The sequence below is a fragment of the Sinohyriopsis cumingii genome, chromosome 9, assembly GCF_028554795.1.
Source record: "Sinohyriopsis cumingii isolate HCF-2022 chromosome 9, ASM2855479v2, whole genome shotgun sequence".
In the NCBI taxonomy this organism is placed as follows: Eukaryota; Metazoa; Mollusca; class Bivalvia; order Unionida; family Unionidae; genus Sinohyriopsis; species Sinohyriopsis cumingii.
This window is the reverse complement of record NC_142969.1, coordinates 51,686,558-51,705,745: the sequence shown is the minus strand read 5'-3', so window position 1 is coordinate 51,705,745 and position 19,188 is coordinate 51,686,558. Positions and strand designations below refer to the sequence as shown.

The following is a 19,188-nucleotide window of genomic DNA, read 5'->3' as shown; positions in this document are numbered from 1 at the left end:
GACATTAATATCGGAACAACAAAAAAATTACGTCACGTATGTTTTCTATGTGGGCTTCGAATGCCTAACGTTTCCCATGGTCAACCTCGAGGTGTCGTCGAATATGACACCAGCAGCTGATCAAGAAAACTAGGTTTGCTAAAATGTAATAAGATGCCTAGGTATCAGTTGAGGTTGTATTTAATTGGATATGACAACAGCTCTCCTCATCCTCTGTAGAATTCGCAATCGCTCATTATTCTCTACTGCGTCAACAGCTAATGAAATTCAAAGTTGATTCATACATGTCATGAGTCTGACTGACACTAAAGAATTGACGGGATAATAGCGTCATCGATTGCGATAAATGTAATTCCCAAGAATAATGTCAAATTTGTGCGGTTTTGGCTATGTCATCTGCAGTTTATTGACCTGGCACCATTTCTGTATTCTGGCGTGGATAAGCTTATGAGCATACTTGATGCAAATAGCATCTATCGTCTGACAATGAAACTTCCAAGTTTTTCTTGCTCACTCGCAAAGGACTCTATCCCTACTGAGTATTTGTTCGACTCGTTAAAGTATTTAGGAAATGCCACTGATTGAGGCATTTCATTCATCGCGAACAATGTATGGTCTACGCTTGGTTTCCAAACGTTCGGTCACTATCAAAATGTTTGTCACGGATGTACTATTTCTTGTCATTGTCCTTGGGACGTTTCGTGATATAACAATGATTCCTTGTGTCTGCTGGCAGCATCTACATGTTTGATGCGTAAGTGGATCGCCAAGTCTAAGTACTTGCATGCACGTACATTGCCAGGTCTAGGTCCATTTAAAAAACAAGATACGCCTCATCAACTTTGTTGCGGAACTTAGATCAAACTATCTGTGGGATATCTTCATTAGCGCGGGTAGGTAAATCTATAAAATCCCTTGTCTATCCAGTCATGTTCTACGGGTCCCGTGCTTAACTTTTGACACGATCGCTAACTTTTCAATAGCTACTCCACCCTTACAATAACAGCGTGGATTGTAACATATCGCGGACGAAGTAGGCTCGGACTTGAACCTTATCGTGGCCAGATTCTTATATGTACTTACTATATAGTACGGGTACACGTTCAATACATGAATGAGAATTTTAACCTTCACACCTTCTTATTTTACATCATGCATGAGATCTACTTCGGAACGTTGACGCACTCAGATATTAATTGATGTTATTTACGCTAGATCACATTGTCAACATGTAGCATTTTAAATGGATTTGCAATAAGAGTTTTCATTAGGTATCGCACCCAACATGAAAATATGATTTAATGTGATGGTCAGCATAGCATCAAGACCAGGAAAAGCCTATTTCAACATTATTTTCTTATCTACACAGGCGAATTGCATACCACTCAAGCACGGTGATATAATTCCAAACCAGGGTAGCGTGTGCTTAATATTTACCCATGCCTGATACTGATAAACCTGGTTAAATTTGAGAATGAGATGACTATCATTTATTCCACCTATTCGCTATAATCTACTCAAGGATTATATATATATATATATATATATATATATATATATATATATATATATATATATATATATATATATATATATATATATATATATATATATATATATATATATATATATATATATATATATATATATATATATATATATATCTATATCTATCTATATCTATCTATATCTATCTATATATATAGATATATATCTATATCTATACATATATATATCTATACATATATATATCTATACATCTATATATATATATACATATCGATATCTATATCTATCTATCTATCTATCTATCTATCTATCTATGTATATATATATATATATATATATATATATATATATATATATGTATATATATATATATATATATATATATATATATATATATATATATATATATATATATATATATATATATATATATATATATATATATATATATATCCGTTATCGTTAGTCACCAAAAATGATAGAACTCAACATGGATTTGGAAGCGCACATACTATCCTTTATTCGTTTGTCTTACGTTTAGATGTATTATTACAAATTCTTGAAAAAATCTGAACGCTGTGATGATTTTGATGAAATTACCTTCGGTTTGTTGAGTAGCTGAACGAATGTTTCATTATTGGTGATTGTGTTTCACTATTGACTGAAATATAGTCTAGTTACGGACCAACAAGAATGTAGCAGCTTGGAATACCCTGCTCTTTCAAAACCAATTCGATGCAATATTGGTGAATATAATTTCTTATAAACGCTTGATAGCAGACTACATCGGTAGGTAACGCAGACTTGTTTATACAACAATGAAGTGGAATTCATGGACAATTCAGGACCGGTTTCCTTCCCATTTAGGTATGCTGTGTAATAGTTCTAGGACAAAAGGAAGAACTGTTGTTGATGATGACATTGAATGGCGAAATTAATATCGTCTTAAGTGATTTTGATGATATATCCCATGAACACAAACTCACCGAAGATTAAGTATTCCCTAATTATATTATATAACTGACTGGAAGCTGTAAAAAGCAACTAAGTGTCATCGGTCGGATGTAAGTGTGCGTTGCACTTTATAAGAAGACACGCTTAATCGAGCAATTATACTTAGGAATCACATTACTGATGGTCGAACTGTGACGGGCTATCAAAACGAAGCAGACCTACAGTTGCGAGACGAAGGCGCGAACACAACTGATGTTCGTTGAAATACTGCTGGCAGATTGATCCCAACATTGACTCTTCGGCGCTAAACGTTTTATCCACAAGGAATGTTTGCACAGCTCCTGATGCAATATCGCAAAAATAAAGCCATTAAAAATAATATACATGATAAAGCTGTACGTTAGTACATAATACATCTCATAATAAAATGTATGTGACTTTGGATTATTAACAAGTAACAATGATACAAAAATGTTTATAGTAAATATATATTTTAGAAATAACGTTTGACCATTCTCTGGAGTGTTGATGCTACCACATTATATCTGAGCGTCATGCCATACGACTATACCGAACCTAGCTATATATGTTAGGGTCTCTGGCTTAATTTAAATTGTGGATATAGAACGTATATACTTGCTAGTAATATATTCAGCAAAAGCCATTTACAAACCGATTAGATCAGCATCAGACGACTTAAGAGTTGGGTGAAATACTTCGGGATATAGTTATAAATGAGTATAGATATGTGAACATTATAATCTGCAGATGTTCTGGACAATGCCTTCAAAATGGAATCTCTGCTAATTCACTGAGCCATGATTCTTTCAAAACATTCTTACTTCTTGAATACCGTGCTATATGACCTTGTCTTTGAAAATGAAAAAGTACACTTGCTATCAAAACAGGTGTACATTATTTAAAGGATGGAATACTAGTCGCGTTTGTTTTCTACCAATCAGCTATAAATCCCCATTATGAATAAAGCTCACGTGTGTTTAGGACCCAAACACATTTAAGTGCAGCCACTTCTTTCCATCTTGATATGTAACTTTTCGGCATGGGTTTCGTAGAAAAAAATATGTTATTGCAACCGTACAAATGACACTAGTTAGTATAAATAATTATAACAAATCTATGCTTAATCTATTTCTGCATAACAATGATTAATAAGAGATAGTTTATTCATAATTTGAGCTCCTTCACGGCATTCAGTAGCCAGCACAATGAAGTAAGGGATTTGAGGGGGAACGTGGACTAGAAATCAAATTTTGCTTTATCTGCGTTGTTGAGAGAAAATTCACCTTCAGTTAAGAGGAATCAAATTTAACTATCATCAAACAACATGTCAAGATTCAACTCCTTGAACTGTGAAAATTTCCATTAGGATAATTCGTTAGCAGATACATAAATCAAGTATCTGTGAATAAATCATCGAATAACATGAACATTTGTTGTAAATATTTGGTTTAGGAATTTACAATGATCGCCTGTTTTTCAATGATAAAATTTATTGGTTTGTTTGACAACCCTGGTTAGTTCAAACACTTCTAAGTAAATAACGGGAACGTGAAAGATAAGGGCAATTTATACAATTGCAAATGTATTGCGATCTATATGTAATTTCTGTCGCAAATACCGTAATCAATAAAAAAAATTGTGTTACCAACATAAACGTTATAACATTTCATTAAATGGTATAATTAACTAACAGTTAGTTATTTTTTCATGATTTGGGGATACAATCGATTGGCCGGTTAAAATAAAATGATTCACAAATATTATTCATATCGCCATGATTGGCTACAATGTGCCAGATGGGTAATCGTAGTACAACTCCTCAAGAACTTCAGTGTAATGTGGAAGTAATTGAGTACTACACATAATACTAAGTCTCTTTATAGAGTTTACCACCAATACCTTCACAATAACAACTGGTGTCCCTTTATTAAGTGCATTGCAAACCGCTTCCAGAGTATGTAGGTCCAATTTTAGAACTAGTAGAACTACAGGTACATGCACGGCATCTGAAATATACGATAAGTACAATAACATATGATGCTGACACAGCTTTCAAACTGGTAATGATCACGTTTTCTAATAAATCAATTAACCGTTTTTATCATTTTATATCTGACCTTATAGAGTCTTATCTCATCTTTTGTCTTGTATTATCTTATTCTATCATATCTCATATCACCGTTTCTGATCTTTATCTTATCTTTGCCTCTTAAAGATTTACCCACATGCCAGTCTTATTAGTGTAGATACAATATTCATATTGTCCTAGATTAACATCACTAAGTTACTCTCCTTAAGCAATTTACATATACCAGTTTTCATCACTTAAACACAGCAGGGTCCAGTGTGTTGAATCTGCCTAGTGAAAAGCTACAGTTAATAATACGAATTCTAACGAAATAGTTATATCGCATGCTTCTCTGTTTGACACGGCTGTTTTCTTTTCAAAGTAATATTGACTTACTCTAGGTTATGGACAGGTTTGTTCAACTTGGTAACACGATAGTTATTGATTTTATGATCTAAATTATTAATTTTATGATCTAAGCATAATACATACTCATCTCTTTCTTTGGAACTCACGACACTAATGGTTAACTTCGTGCAAAGTCAGACAAATCTTTATCTCAATGTGAAAATTTGGCCATGTTTCTATACTTTTGGCTTGGATGATTACTCTCCCCATGATACATACATGCATCAACGTTAGTATATACAGGTGAAATATTATCCCAGACAGTAGTGACATCATTATAACTAGTTAGAAAGGTTAATATACTGTTGAAAACATGCAATCTCATATCAATTTTCTTGAAGGAAGATGATAATATGGTCCGTATCTTAAGAGTGTAACAATGCACATGTGAAAACTGGAGACATCACAAGATCATTTATATTATAACAAAGTTAATTGATATATTTGCTCTCAAAATGAAATACTAACACACTTAAAATTATGACGAATTAAGAAAAATATAATCAGCCCTCATATTGGATGTCAAACGGAAACATTTTCATCTAGGACTAACTTGATATTATGCGACGTCTCTAAGTGAACATTACATTTTGATATAACAATAATTTTGAGATGCAACTAGAAATCGTAATAATCTTCTGGTGAAAACCCAGCGTAAATTTGCCTTTCTGTTCAAGACAAGTTTCAATAGCGATAATGCAGTGATTATATTGGAATTCCGATATTCACCCTAGTCAAGTATGAACGAAGAGAAAACCTAAAAAATGTCACTTTTCAGGATCATGTACATTCAAGCAAAGTAGGGCTGCACACTCCTCTAGATGGTTGGTGCTAATGTTTATCAAAGAAGAGTTGCAGAAATTCAATATAAGACCATTTATTTCAGATACCTTTGGGATTTGAAACCCTATCTGATATTCTTCAGTGACAATACAATTTTCATATTACCTGCTGTGCATGTCAGAGTGCCATCATTTGTAATTACGATCAACAAGACATCACAAGAGGACTTATTGTTTACAATACTGTAACAAGATAACTGGGTGGGTTTTTCGGATTCACAACAGAACACTTTTGACGATGATATTAATACAATCTTTAATAAGGGATGACTTGTATGAACGATTAATAATGAATATGTGCGTGAATATATACTCAAAATATTGGATTTAAATAACTTAAGAACGCACAGAGTTAATGATGAAAAATACAAATTAATGTATCAAACACAAAGACAAGGGGTGAATGGTTCACAACGATTTGACAATGAAACGATGGATATAGTTTACTCAGGTAGCAAACAGTGCAGAATTTTACTCATGTAGTAAAATGAGTTCACTCAGGTAGTGAAATTAAGGTGATGAAAAGGGACATATATACAACGTATCTTTACAGTCCCGTAATATACTATGCATCTTACGAACACCAAAATTAAACCACAGCTAACACATTACATGTAAGGAGATACTCCGTCATCAGTACACTTTATTTTAGCTCTAAATCTGCTACAGTTCAGCTTCACAGCTGCTGCAGTTAATTCCTGTGGTTGGCTTTACAGCTTGCACCACGTCAACCCGATAAAATAACTTTGAACGCTCGGGTTACTCTGGTCACTCTAGATGCTCTAAATACTCTGGATACTCCAGGCAGCTCTACACAGCTCTACACACTCCTGACACTCTAAACACCTGGTACACTCGGAACATTCCGAACACTCTGGAAACTCCGGACATTAGACATTCCGGACCTCGGACATTAGACATTCCGGACACCCCGGATATTAAAAATTCCGGACACTAAACATAAGACACTCCGGTCGCTAGACATTAGACACTCCGGACGCTAGACATTAGACACTCCGGGCGATAGACAGCTGAAAATATATCCAATACCGTGTACTATACATAACACGGGCATATAAGGTAAAATTTAATGATGTTATTCAAGGTAAGTTATATAGATTCCATTATCAGCACAATAGTTACAAAATGACAGGTTCAAAAATAAACCTAACCCTGCTCAATAAGAATTCCACTATATTAAACAGGTCTTAAAAATGTAGCTTTAAATTACTAATATAAATCCCTTTCCAAGTCGCAAACAGGAATAGAAATATGTTTCATTATACTGCGTAAACCATAGCTACGTAGCAAACATAAGAAAATAAACGTGGTAATACAGTAGTTAAACTTATAGACTATAAAGTAATAAACTTACGTACATTTACAGCTGAAAATGTGAAAGTCCTTGAAGCAGAGTGCTGGCTGACAAGACCATCCGTGTTGTAAAAAAATATACGTACAGTGAGGTATTTATACACAAACATTGTATGTGCATTGTAGGCGTTCGGTCGTCCCATCGAGAGCACTTTGCAAGTGCGGCATGGGATGAACCGAACTCACTATTTCAAAATACGACACAATATACATAAATCATCCTCGAGTATCGTTGTACACAAAAAATGTAACCCGAGTACATATATTCAATAATTAAAATAATTTAATTCCGTGACAACTACATGTTGATAATATTTCGAAGAGGTACAATTTACAAGATTTGCAGGATGATAATGTAATGAATCTAAACGAAAATAATCGGGTGATTTGACAATACACATATTAGTAATAACAACAAATTTACGGTGGTCGCTGTAGATGCAATATTGCATCTCTCAGCAGCAGCATTTTCTTTAAGACCCACCATTTATCAGAATAAACCCTTATATAAAAGCTCCATGTGCATAAGCCTGTCCATTAAGAAGGAGTACTGATATCACGATTTTCAAGATTGCTATAGTGATAGCCGTATTGAATCTCACAACACCGCCACTTTTTTGGGACCAACAGAGTTAGTCAATCCGTGAAAGTGCCTATTATGATCTCACAATAGGTTAAGCATTAGCAGGAAGAACACAGTTTGCATTAGGGCATCTGTGTCCGATTTCCACTTATGTCAAGCTATACATCATTGTAAGTCTTGTAGTAAAAACTTCGCGTCGGTATAATTTTCCATTTAAATGTGATATTATTTAGGTTACAAGTTGGTTGACTTGGCGGCAGTATTTAAATATTTAGAGCTTGTGACAAACGTGTGTACAGTTTGAGGCCAATCTTGCAAGTAGTTTAAGAGGAGTATCCCTAACAGGACAACCGGAGATAGTAGGACCATAAAATATTCCGGTCAATGACAATCCGTGCCAGCAATAAATTAGGTCAAACTTTGGCAGTATGACACGCATGAGGCAACGTACAGTTGATAAATGTGAAAAATAAAAGTCTTCCAATGGTGATGTTATTATAGCAGCTATATTATCATTCTTGCTACTGTGACTTGTCCCTTATTCATAAATTTTAAGTACGTCTTTATGAAATGCTTAATATAACCTCATGCCATTTCCTTAAACGAACTGCTAAAGAAAATCAAATACAAGCCTATTGCAGTCGATGTTACACAATACACATAGAACCTAGCTCTGCCACATGAACACACAATATTTAATTAACGAGGGTGGTGTCTGCCACTTGCAACCACATTAATGCTATATTAATGGCTAACAGTTGCTATCAATATCATACTATTTCAATGTTTCCAAAGTACTGTATAAATAAATGTTATGGTATTTTCAGGCATTTGAAATAAAGTAATGGGCACAAAATTACTACGAAAATAAGCATCGAGTTTGTAAGATCAGAATAAAGATTGAATAGCTAAGTACATAAATGAAAGAGAACGAAAAGGCGAGCACACGTAATCTTGTTTACTCCTATTTATATTGGTATAGTACTTTTTCCAGTTGCCGGTTGTGGTTTAATTTCTGGACATGTAGAAGGGTTAGCATCTGAGCTGCTGGGGCATGCTAAAATATGATAGGCAGCATTCTGATTAAAGGTATATATATATATATATATATATATATATATATATATATATATATATATATATATATATATATATATATATATATATATATATATATATATATATATATATATAAACTACCAGGCATTGGGATATATGACACTATATAACAATTTCAAAGATTTTTTTACGTTTTAATCTCTGCCTTGTTGGTACAGATTCATGTCACCACACTAATGTTAAAATATTGTTTGATATTGCTCTGCACTTTCAAAGTATGCAAGCGCCAATATAATGCAGTTCAAAATAAACATTCAGTTTGAAACATCAAGGATGAAAGATTAAATTGATAACTACATCAATAATTCACGAATGATAAACCTGTAGAATCCTTAATCTTAAATACTTTATTAATAATAGTACAGTAACTTAAGCGATTACATTTTGTAGGGTAATTTATGAATGGTTTTAGAATATCGCCATTTTGCAAGTGGTTACTGGACTATTAAATGCAAAATTCACCCACACGCTTAAACACATATATTCTATATATAGATATATAGATATATTCCCCTCCAAGGGTTTTGGATTTATTACACTAAATAATAAATTCAGACAATTATCTTCATATGGTATAAGAGGTGTCGTGATTCAATTTCTGACATATGCTTTGATCAGTTTCTTTCAACCGCAGAAAATTTTAACATATTATGTTGTGATATTTCTTCGCATTTTCAAGTTATATAAGCTCCAACAGAAACCCGTCAAAACGCTTATGTACTTTAAAAGATTAAACCTAAATATTAAATAATTAACTTCATATATGTTACACACAACCAAAACCTGTATAACCCATCTGAGTAACTATTGTTGATAATTATATTGTACCCGTTTCAACTTCTGAACGTTCTGCATCTTCTAGATGGGTACAGATGGAATTATTAGTTCTTCGCAGGATTTTTGTAACGTGTAAAATAGCACTTTGCTTGAACTGTGACAGCCATATTGATGTGTTTGTAGTACCATTTAATTAAATCCGCTAGACATTGAAAGGAGCCATTAAGCGAATATCCATATTTACAACTATTGCACATTATAAGAGGAAGAAATCAGAAACAAAAGGATTTAACTATTTATTACGAAGTAGGGAAGATAACACGATTATCATAGTGTCAATTGTGGAGGCCACAATATATATGTGTTATGCAATATTTTCTTGCACGTCTATGTAGATAGCATAAAGTGCATTCTGGAGAAAACCCTGTGCAAATATGACATAGAGTACATGAAGAATGATGCTCAGGATATTCTCTACATGGCTCCTGTGGAGACCATATCGTATGTCATATCCGCTCAATTTCCATGTTGAGCCCACTGTGTATAATACAATATTTGGTGAAAACTATGTCTTGATATAATCGTCCAGGTGAGTTGTGATACGAATTTTGTCTGGATGGCTGTAGTGATGGTCATAATGGCTGTCCTAGCGTCAACTCTGTTCCTTAGGCTCAACTATTCAGTGTGTTTACAATTTCATTGGTAAACATTTAAGGTTAGGAAGAATAGTAATAACAAACTTCTGCTAACAAACGGATGACGGACAAAATACTAAAGACAATCCGATATGATATTCTTGAATATGATCAATATAGCTAAAATTCAAATGGTACACAATTGTTTTATCTTGAACTTAATTATTTCCATACACAATCTGAGAAAATATACTTGGACTAAAGTGTCACTCAAAGTAATTCTTGTTATATTGTTTGAGAGAAATTTTGCAGGAAATCACAATAAGATCTGTTATCTCTTTTAATTGATGAGTGCTTAGACCATCTCAGAAATTCTTCGCTAATAAGACTGTTGTTTAATTTGTTGCTATCTTGGAGATATATAGCTGTCAAATTGGACACAGTTGTCATTAGGACAATGTAGTGCTCATTTAAATTCATTTTTATGAAACCCCATGTCAATATGGCTATTCATTTGGAGCAAGTAGCAAAAGCAAAATAGTTTAAATAGCTGTTGTGATAACCATACTAGAAATACGAATGGCATGATCTTCATTTGAAATCAACAAGTTACCATATTAATATATTGGTGAAAACTATATGTTGACCTGACAGTCATTTCGGATGAGTAAAGATGATACATTTTCTATATAGCTGTTTGTACACCCATATCAGAAGTACGATTGGCATCATTTCTATGTGAGATCAATTAGATATAATAGGACTCGTTTGGTGAAAATCACATGATGATAAATCGTGCACTAGGGAGGTGTAAAGATGGCAATGTGTTCGTGATGGATATCATGTTAAACATAATTGTGGTTAGTTCGCAATATTGCATATTTGAACCAACATACACAGAGTAAAAACTATTTTCTTGGAAACTTATGGTCAAAATGACGTTATATTAAACAGAAAGGACCGATACATTTTAATGTAAATTATGGTGCCAACCCATATTAAAATATCTTTACGCTTTCAATGAGTACCAGTTAATATAGTTTCAACATGATTGCAATGGTTGCTGTATTGCATATTAAATTTGAGGCATTTTTATTTAGGCCTGTGGTTTTGTGACTTTGTGTGGTTAATACCAGTTTAGGTACGTGATATGTTAATTATTGCAGCCAGTATTGCTGGAAGAAAACACTGAAGCACGGCACGGCTAGCGGCTGACAAGCGTTGTTACATACTCCTGCTGACCTCACCAAGAATACAACAAACAGGGTAGAGGGTAAATGTCAGTAATACATAAAGGATATCGCCTACTCGGGGCCCGTCCATTTAAGACCAAGCATGAGAAGTTTTCTGTAGAAAACCATATATCTTTATGACTTTCCGTTCATGTCGAGTAGTGAAAAGAACCTTTAAAACATGGCTGACGTGGCAGAAGAAACATTGAACATCCGATGAGTACCACTTTTATCCAGAATCAGTTAAATACAATTATTTACTTTCTATAAAGAATGCCAGGCGATAGGATAATTTTCAAATTTGCTGTATTTATGATCATATCTGGTGTGCGATCGCTACTTTTGCAGTTAAGGCTATTCGTTAAAGACGGGATGCAAAACAGAACTTTAAGACACTGTTTAATTGTTTTACTACTGACATATTAAATACAGCGGCATTGACAGAGTAATTTTTAAAGAAAACAAAAAACTTGTTAGTATGGTTAATTTCATTGCAATATATTTGAATTCGATACTTACTAATCAAATTGGTTTCACAAGGATTTAATGATCCTAACTATTCGTGGTGCTTATTACATCCGAAAAAAGGAACTGGCAGTGGGTGAATCAGAAGGTGCAGAGATAAAGCATCATTTACAGATGAAATTATCCACATGTTATAAAAGAAGTTGAGTTAGAATCATCAATTAGATTACCATCCGCTGTGTCATTTGTGATGTTAAGGATTTCACTTTCCAGCTTCTCTCTGAAATCCATTTCTTTTCCATTACCAATCATGATGAAATGACTGTGATTTGGGTCAAGCACTCTACCGGTTGTATTCTCTTTGATATAGTATTCGGCTGGCCAGGATCCCTATACATAATAAATATACATTGATAACATTGTGACAGAACTGCGGTATAGGGATATATTTCTATAATAGACTGTAATCACTGGACCTGCTAACTTAATATAAAAGAAAACATTTGTGAACAATTCAATTGTGTTATTTCAGTTACATTATTATTATTGACATTAACTAGTGTTCGCTGATGTGCTCTTGATCGTGGACTTTACCATGCGTCCGATAGTTTCAAAATAAAGAATATTGCCTATTGGATCATTATATGGTACAAATCTTAATATATCCCACGTTAGGTAAGCAGGCATAGCCCTAGTCAAAAGATAAAATGATTTATTTAAGATTATTCTCCAGTATGTGGTTTAATCCTCATACCTATTTAAAAGTCGTGCCAGATAATCATCTATTTGAAGATTAAACAGAACTGGTTATTGAAAATCTGAAATGAAACTCACAGTAGGTCTTAAAATATTAAATCGTTCTCATCATAGGAACAAAACGTATTATCTATATAAAACAATATTCCTTGTGTTGCTCACCTGGAATATAGCTAAGAATCTAGGCCCTAAAATGGGCTCCTTTCGCTGTCACTCTATCTCTCTGTCTCTGTTTATCTGCCTTTCACGCTGTCTCTCTGGTTCTTTCTTCATCTCTCTGTTATGCAAACATCCATGTTTACCCTCAGTATGATAATTTCAGATTGGATTATACATGATTTTAAAATTGTTTTCTGATAACAGAATAAACTAAAGTTTATGCACCTATATCAAGATAAAAAAGAAGAAATAAGACTAATACTTTTTAAGAAATGTTTTTGAAACAGAAAAGAATCAGAGGAGACAATGTATTAAAAGCAGTTGATGAGTGTGACAAGGAGCTTACACGGAAACCTCTTATATTATGTTGAGGTTCAGTTTTAAATAAAACTTTGTACCTTTTTAGCTAGCAATGGCTATTTTAACCAACTCATAATAAGGCACTGAAGAACGTAAAAAGAGAATTAAATCTAGGTGGCGGAAACTTTAATTGATTATAGCTTTCATGTGTTACAATATTAGTTAACGAAACCAAAAAGGCACGGCAAAGCACATTAAGAGGCATGAGTGGTAAATTGTGTTCACAATGTGTACAAGTAACACGAGAACACGCACACACGTGCGTACACGACCTGTTATATTTTATTCGCTCTTAATAAGGTTCTCTAGGTGACTCTGTCACTCTGCCCACACATAAGTACGCGTCCCAAACGAAAAGATGTACTTATTTTATTTCCTCTCTCTACCTCTCTCTTCACACAAATACACACATATATATATACACATGTACGGCGAGAACATACACAAGTGTAAAATCAAATATGGATTAAAATTCACCTGTTTGGTTCTACGAATATCAGCTTCCTGATGCGTCGTGCGCAGATGTATATAAAATATTGCAATATCTCATGTAATAATAATAATAATAATAATAATAATAATAATAATAATAATAATAATAATAATAACAATAATAATAATAATATGAAATACATGACAGTGAGTGCGATTGCTTGCAGCGTTTTCTTTTGATATTAATTTACAGGTTAGTCAAAATTTAAAATAAATTCGTGTATGTTAACATATCATCCAAGTGTCAGGTACGTACACTAGCCACATTGAAGACAAATCTGATGAAGTAGATTAACTATGTTTGAATTAATGTTGGACCTTATGTATATATATTGTGAATTATTGAATACTCGGTGCGTTGCAAGGTTGGTGGGATTAGATGGAGATCCATTCTTATGGTGTATTTCGGTTCATGCAATTATAAGCACAAAGGCATCAAAAGAAGCAGGGCAATACGATTACACCAAAGCAGAGAAAAATAGTTTATGTTTTTTAAGGATTATTCCTTAAATTCAACTCAAATCGCAGAAATAAATTACAGAGAGCAGAAAATCTATTCAATTAATTGGGCAAACAAATGTTACAAAAAAGAAACATAAATCAGTGCACAATTGCCCTGGGTCCAGAATGGGATTTTGGTTACCTACATGTCAGTAGATACTACATGTTTGTTCTAGAATCAATTAGAGAATGCAATTGTTTACATAAATGGTTAAGTATAGAATACATTACAGAGCATAATGGAGACAGAATATATATATATATATATATATATATATATATATATATATATATATATATATATATATATATATATATATATATATATATATATATATATATTATCTCAAGGAACACGAAGCATCTGGAGACGCAGACATACCACATCACCTGATCGATTCCCTGGACACTGCCAGGCACACTCGTTGCAAGGAAACTACATGATCACTCAACTTTATGCGCTCCAGCAGGAAATGCTCGAGCTTCATTCGAACACTTGGCACCGCTCAGCATCTACTAGTTCAAGCTCAACCTATTGTGAAGCCAAACGCTATAGCTAGCCACTTATTTCATGCTGCAAAAGCATCCCTGGAAAAACAGCACCGACGTCAAGTAGGAGATGAGTGACGACAATACTGACGTGGGAAGTAAAATGAACTAGATCAAAATACTCCATAGGTATTTACAACAATATAACTTGAAACGGTGCTATGCAGCACCAAATCAGGCAAAGCAGCAGGATTTGATAACTTCCTGCTTAAGTTTCTCAAGCATCTGCACCCAAAGGCAAAATAATTGGCTCGACGCCTTTTACACCCGGGAGTTTTAGGGAAATGTGCATGGAGACTTTGTGGCGCCAGGTAAACATTATTGCGATCAAAAAGCCTGGCAAATAACCCAACAATCCGGCGAATTATCCGTCGATCTCCTTGCTTTCAGCCTGTTTTAGGGTATTGGAGCGCTTGATTCTCTAAAGAATTGGTCCTGACTTGGAGAATATCATAATTGCTGAACAGGCAGGCTTCAGGCATGGCCGTATCAATTGCGATCAAGTCCTTGCCCTGACTACATTCTTTGAAAACGATATCAGAGGAACCTTAAAACTGGATTTGTTTGACTGGATTTAACAGCGGAATATGATACGGTCTAGTATGCAGGGCTGTTTTGGGAAATTTCCAGAGTATTACTGCGCTGGATAGTTAAGAATATTGAACTGTTACTTCGCAAACGGAACTTCAGGGGGCACATGATAGAGATGTTCCTTCGCCAAGTTTGTTCAATATCTATATCAATGACTAACCAATGACTAACCTGTAGTGCAGTCGCGCATTTTCATGTATACAGATGACATTATTCTCGGGACCCAAAGTTGCTCATTTGCTGAAGTTGAGGGGTACTGAAAAAGAATCTGGACGATATGATAGACTTCAAGAGTTGGCACCTACAGCCAAGCGCAACAAAGACAGTCTCAGGTGTCTTCCACCTTAACAATGTAAATGCAAACCGTGAACTTTGCATCTCCCTCAATGGGCAGCAAATACAACACGACCGACACCAACATAACTTGGTGTGACTCTGGAGAGATCACAGACATTCCACAACCACCTGTAGCAAAGTGCAGCAAAACATAGCACTCGAAACAACCTACTAAGCGAATTGGCTGGTTCAACTTGAGGAGCTAGTGCTCAGATACTGAAAACATCATCACTAGCCCTCTGTTATTCGACAGTCGAGCATTGCGCTCCGTTATGGGCTTGATCATCTAACACTACGTTAATGTATGTCCAGCTCAACACAACAATGCGCATAATCTCTGGAACACTACGTCCTATCCTTTACCATGGCTTCCGGTAGTCCTCCTCCACAGCTGCTTCGCCAGGAAGCAAGCACAAAAGTGTTGGTTAAGGTCTATGCCAGTGAGAAACTTCCTCTGTATAGGGACATTGCTTCAGAACTAGCAGTCCGCTTGAGCTCGTGACGCTCAGACCTGTTAGGTCCGTTGCCAGAGGATACGACAGCCATTTCGGCATGGAGTGTCGAGTGATTTGTAAACCGCTCCCTCGTAGTTGAACCATCTGTCTGCTTTCCTGGCTTCAACCTTCCACGTCATCTGTACACCACACTGAACCGCTTACAGACAGGACAGGGACGATGCGCAGTCAAACTTGTCGGATGGGGCCAGGCTACTAGCTCTTGCTTTTGCTATGTAGCTTTTAAGACCATCTCATACACTGTGAACAACTGTCCACTATATTACTTCTTACTAAACGCAACAAGAAAAGAGTGTTACAAGATTTTATAAAATTAAATATAAGTTATTTCCATTGAAAAAGAAGGTCAAAATGAAAACAAAAACATAGGGTTCTACGAATCGAATCCAAAATTAATCCAAGAATAATCCAAGAATTAAAAAAAAATGCTTGTAATATTGTTCTAATGAAACTGAGTTCGAATCCCGATTAAATCAAAAATGGGAGGGGATGACGTATGATGTTGTCACCTTCTTACTGATGCATCAAAAGGTCTTTGTTGAATCACATAAATTAATATTACAGGGTTTGAATTCTGTGTAAATTTAAATTGCTGTCTTCTTCCAAGTATTAATTTAGAGCAGAAGTATTTCCAGGGTAAAATAATCTCTTGGAATCCAAATAATTTCGAAAAAAATTCAACTAAGACTGGGTACAACAAAAACCTTTAATGTGTTAATGGTTTAAAGACCAATGGCCAAATTCTTTATAGAAAGCAGGTATACACTAAGTTAAGACACAAGACAGATTCCCGTATGCGAATCACATGATCATGTTTCTAGAACAAGATATACGCTTTTTACATGACAAAAATAACGTACTCCCAGTATGGTCTTGACTAAAACCAATGATATTTACTCAAGGAAAGGACAAAACAAAATTTTAAAAAATTGTTTACTTCAACTCTTACTGATTCTGAAACAAGGTCGGGAACTAGGTCAGCATTAGATACACAGTTTCTATTATTAACTGTTTATGAAGAAGAGTCAAGTCAGATAGAACTGAATTGATTTTCTGGAAAATGTCAAATTCAGTAAATAAAGTTACAATATCATGTAATGGAATAAAAGAGAATTTAAAACTAACAAACAATTAAATTATATCAAATAAAAATTAAATCAAATATACATAAGAGTGTATATATATATATATATATATATATATATATATATATATATATATATATATATATATATATATATATATATATATATATATATATATATATATATATATATATAGTTAGTTAGATATATATATTGATAGATATACATATAATGTGTGTGCATCTGTGTGCGTGCGTTTGTGTGATATTATGTTAGTGATAAGTATAAAACAGTATACTGTCTCAAATTCAGATGGAATCTATGATCCTGAACTGTAAGGTGATAATGAGAAATTAATAAAATCATTCCAATATTTATACCATGTAAATCAAAGCTCAGGTATGTTATCGGAGACCGAGACTTACAGATACTCGATTTGATTCATAGTCAAAACTTTGTGTTTTATAAGACCGAGTTAGATAGTGCGTTGGTATATGTCTAGACCGTCAGCCTGATAAGTATGACTCTACGCCTTTTCAAAAGATTTTTTCCCCATGGCTCGGAACAAAGCACCTACGCGATTTTGTATTTATTTCATACTCCTTTTTTACACATTCTTTACATTTCGCGGAATAAATTAGGTATTTAAATTTTTTATGAAAGTTATGAAACACCCTCTGAAAAAATCCCCGTTTATGTAAGTAGGGCTAGACCCAGGTAGAAACTGTATTTATGTCTGCTTTGCACAACGGTTGTTTACTCGTTAGCTTTGATTGTTTTTAAACAATGATGTGAAACATATAAATGAATTTAAGCTGCAGTTAAAGGCAAGAGAATTAATTCATTACATATCGAATGGAATATATGTTTTTTTTTAACCAGTAAGGGACTTTTTCATTACACCCTTCTTATTTTACAGACTCTACTTCCAAGAAAACATTTGCGCAAATTTTGCAGACTAAAATTAATCAAATGCATTCAATATTAAATAGAAACTGATTGATTAACAGTTTGTTCTTATGTGTCTATTTAAATCAATACATTTGTTACTGTATGGTATACACAGATGAGATCTTAAATGTCATTATAATGTATGTTATGCATATTTGATTTTTAGACAACAAAATTAAAAACAATATTATTCTGTTCTTTTCAACATTATTTTCTACTTGAACATATATATGAATTTAAAATGTAATTAAACTTTAACTTCCCCTAGTTTGCCCCAGAGGTGAAAACGTTCTACAACTTTTTAAAAAGATGTAATCATTCTAAATTTGTATAACAAACGTAAAATATTGTGTTCTATGCGATACGCTTACCTTTATTTGTTGGTTCAGGACGAAACAAATTCTGACCTCATTAATAAAACAAACTGAAAGGTTTTCTGCATATTTTTGCTGCTTAAAAATAAACTAATTCCATAAAATGTAAATCGGTAAAGCTTTGAAACTTAGATGAATTACACCGTGAAGTGTATTCTTTCTGTGATAAGTCTGGGAGCGGGATAGACGGGTGAAGAAGTTTATTTTCTTCTGTTTCTTTTGTCATTTTGCTTTAGGTCGGCCAAATATTACCACCACTTTGTGGCAATTAACAAAATCATTTGAAGTTCAAATACCGTATCAGTAGTTACTGTCCCTTAGATTATGTATATGTTTATCTTGACATAACTACGTTGATCATTTTACGTTCTCTGGATATGTTAAATTTTCATTGCTAGATATATGTGGTAATGTAGTTTCTCTCTCCCTCCCTCCACCCCCTCTCTCTCTCTCTCTCATGTCTCGCGTTTCATCCTAGAGCTCATTGTCAAACATTCTATCCATATTATATTTGTCAACCTCAGATAACTTA

The 19,188-nt window shown here is 34.0% G+C and overlaps 1 protein-coding gene across 1 annotated transcript in view; it reads right to left on the bottom strand.

The window, feature by feature from the left end:
* LOC149791806 (transient receptor potential cation channel subfamily M member-like 2) overlaps positions 1-19,188 on the bottom strand; it is a 130,422-nt gene that overhangs the window by 97,511 nt on the left and 13,723 nt on the right. The window contains exons 3-4 of the mRNA XM_089969475.1: positions 12,218-12,377; positions 4,384-4,490 (exon numbers count right to left, since the gene is read on the bottom strand). Coding sequence (XP_089825601.1) covers positions 4,384-4,490; positions 12,218-12,377 — 267 coding nt within the window. The remainder of the gene's footprint in view (positions 1-4,383; positions 4,491-12,217; positions 12,378-19,188) is intronic.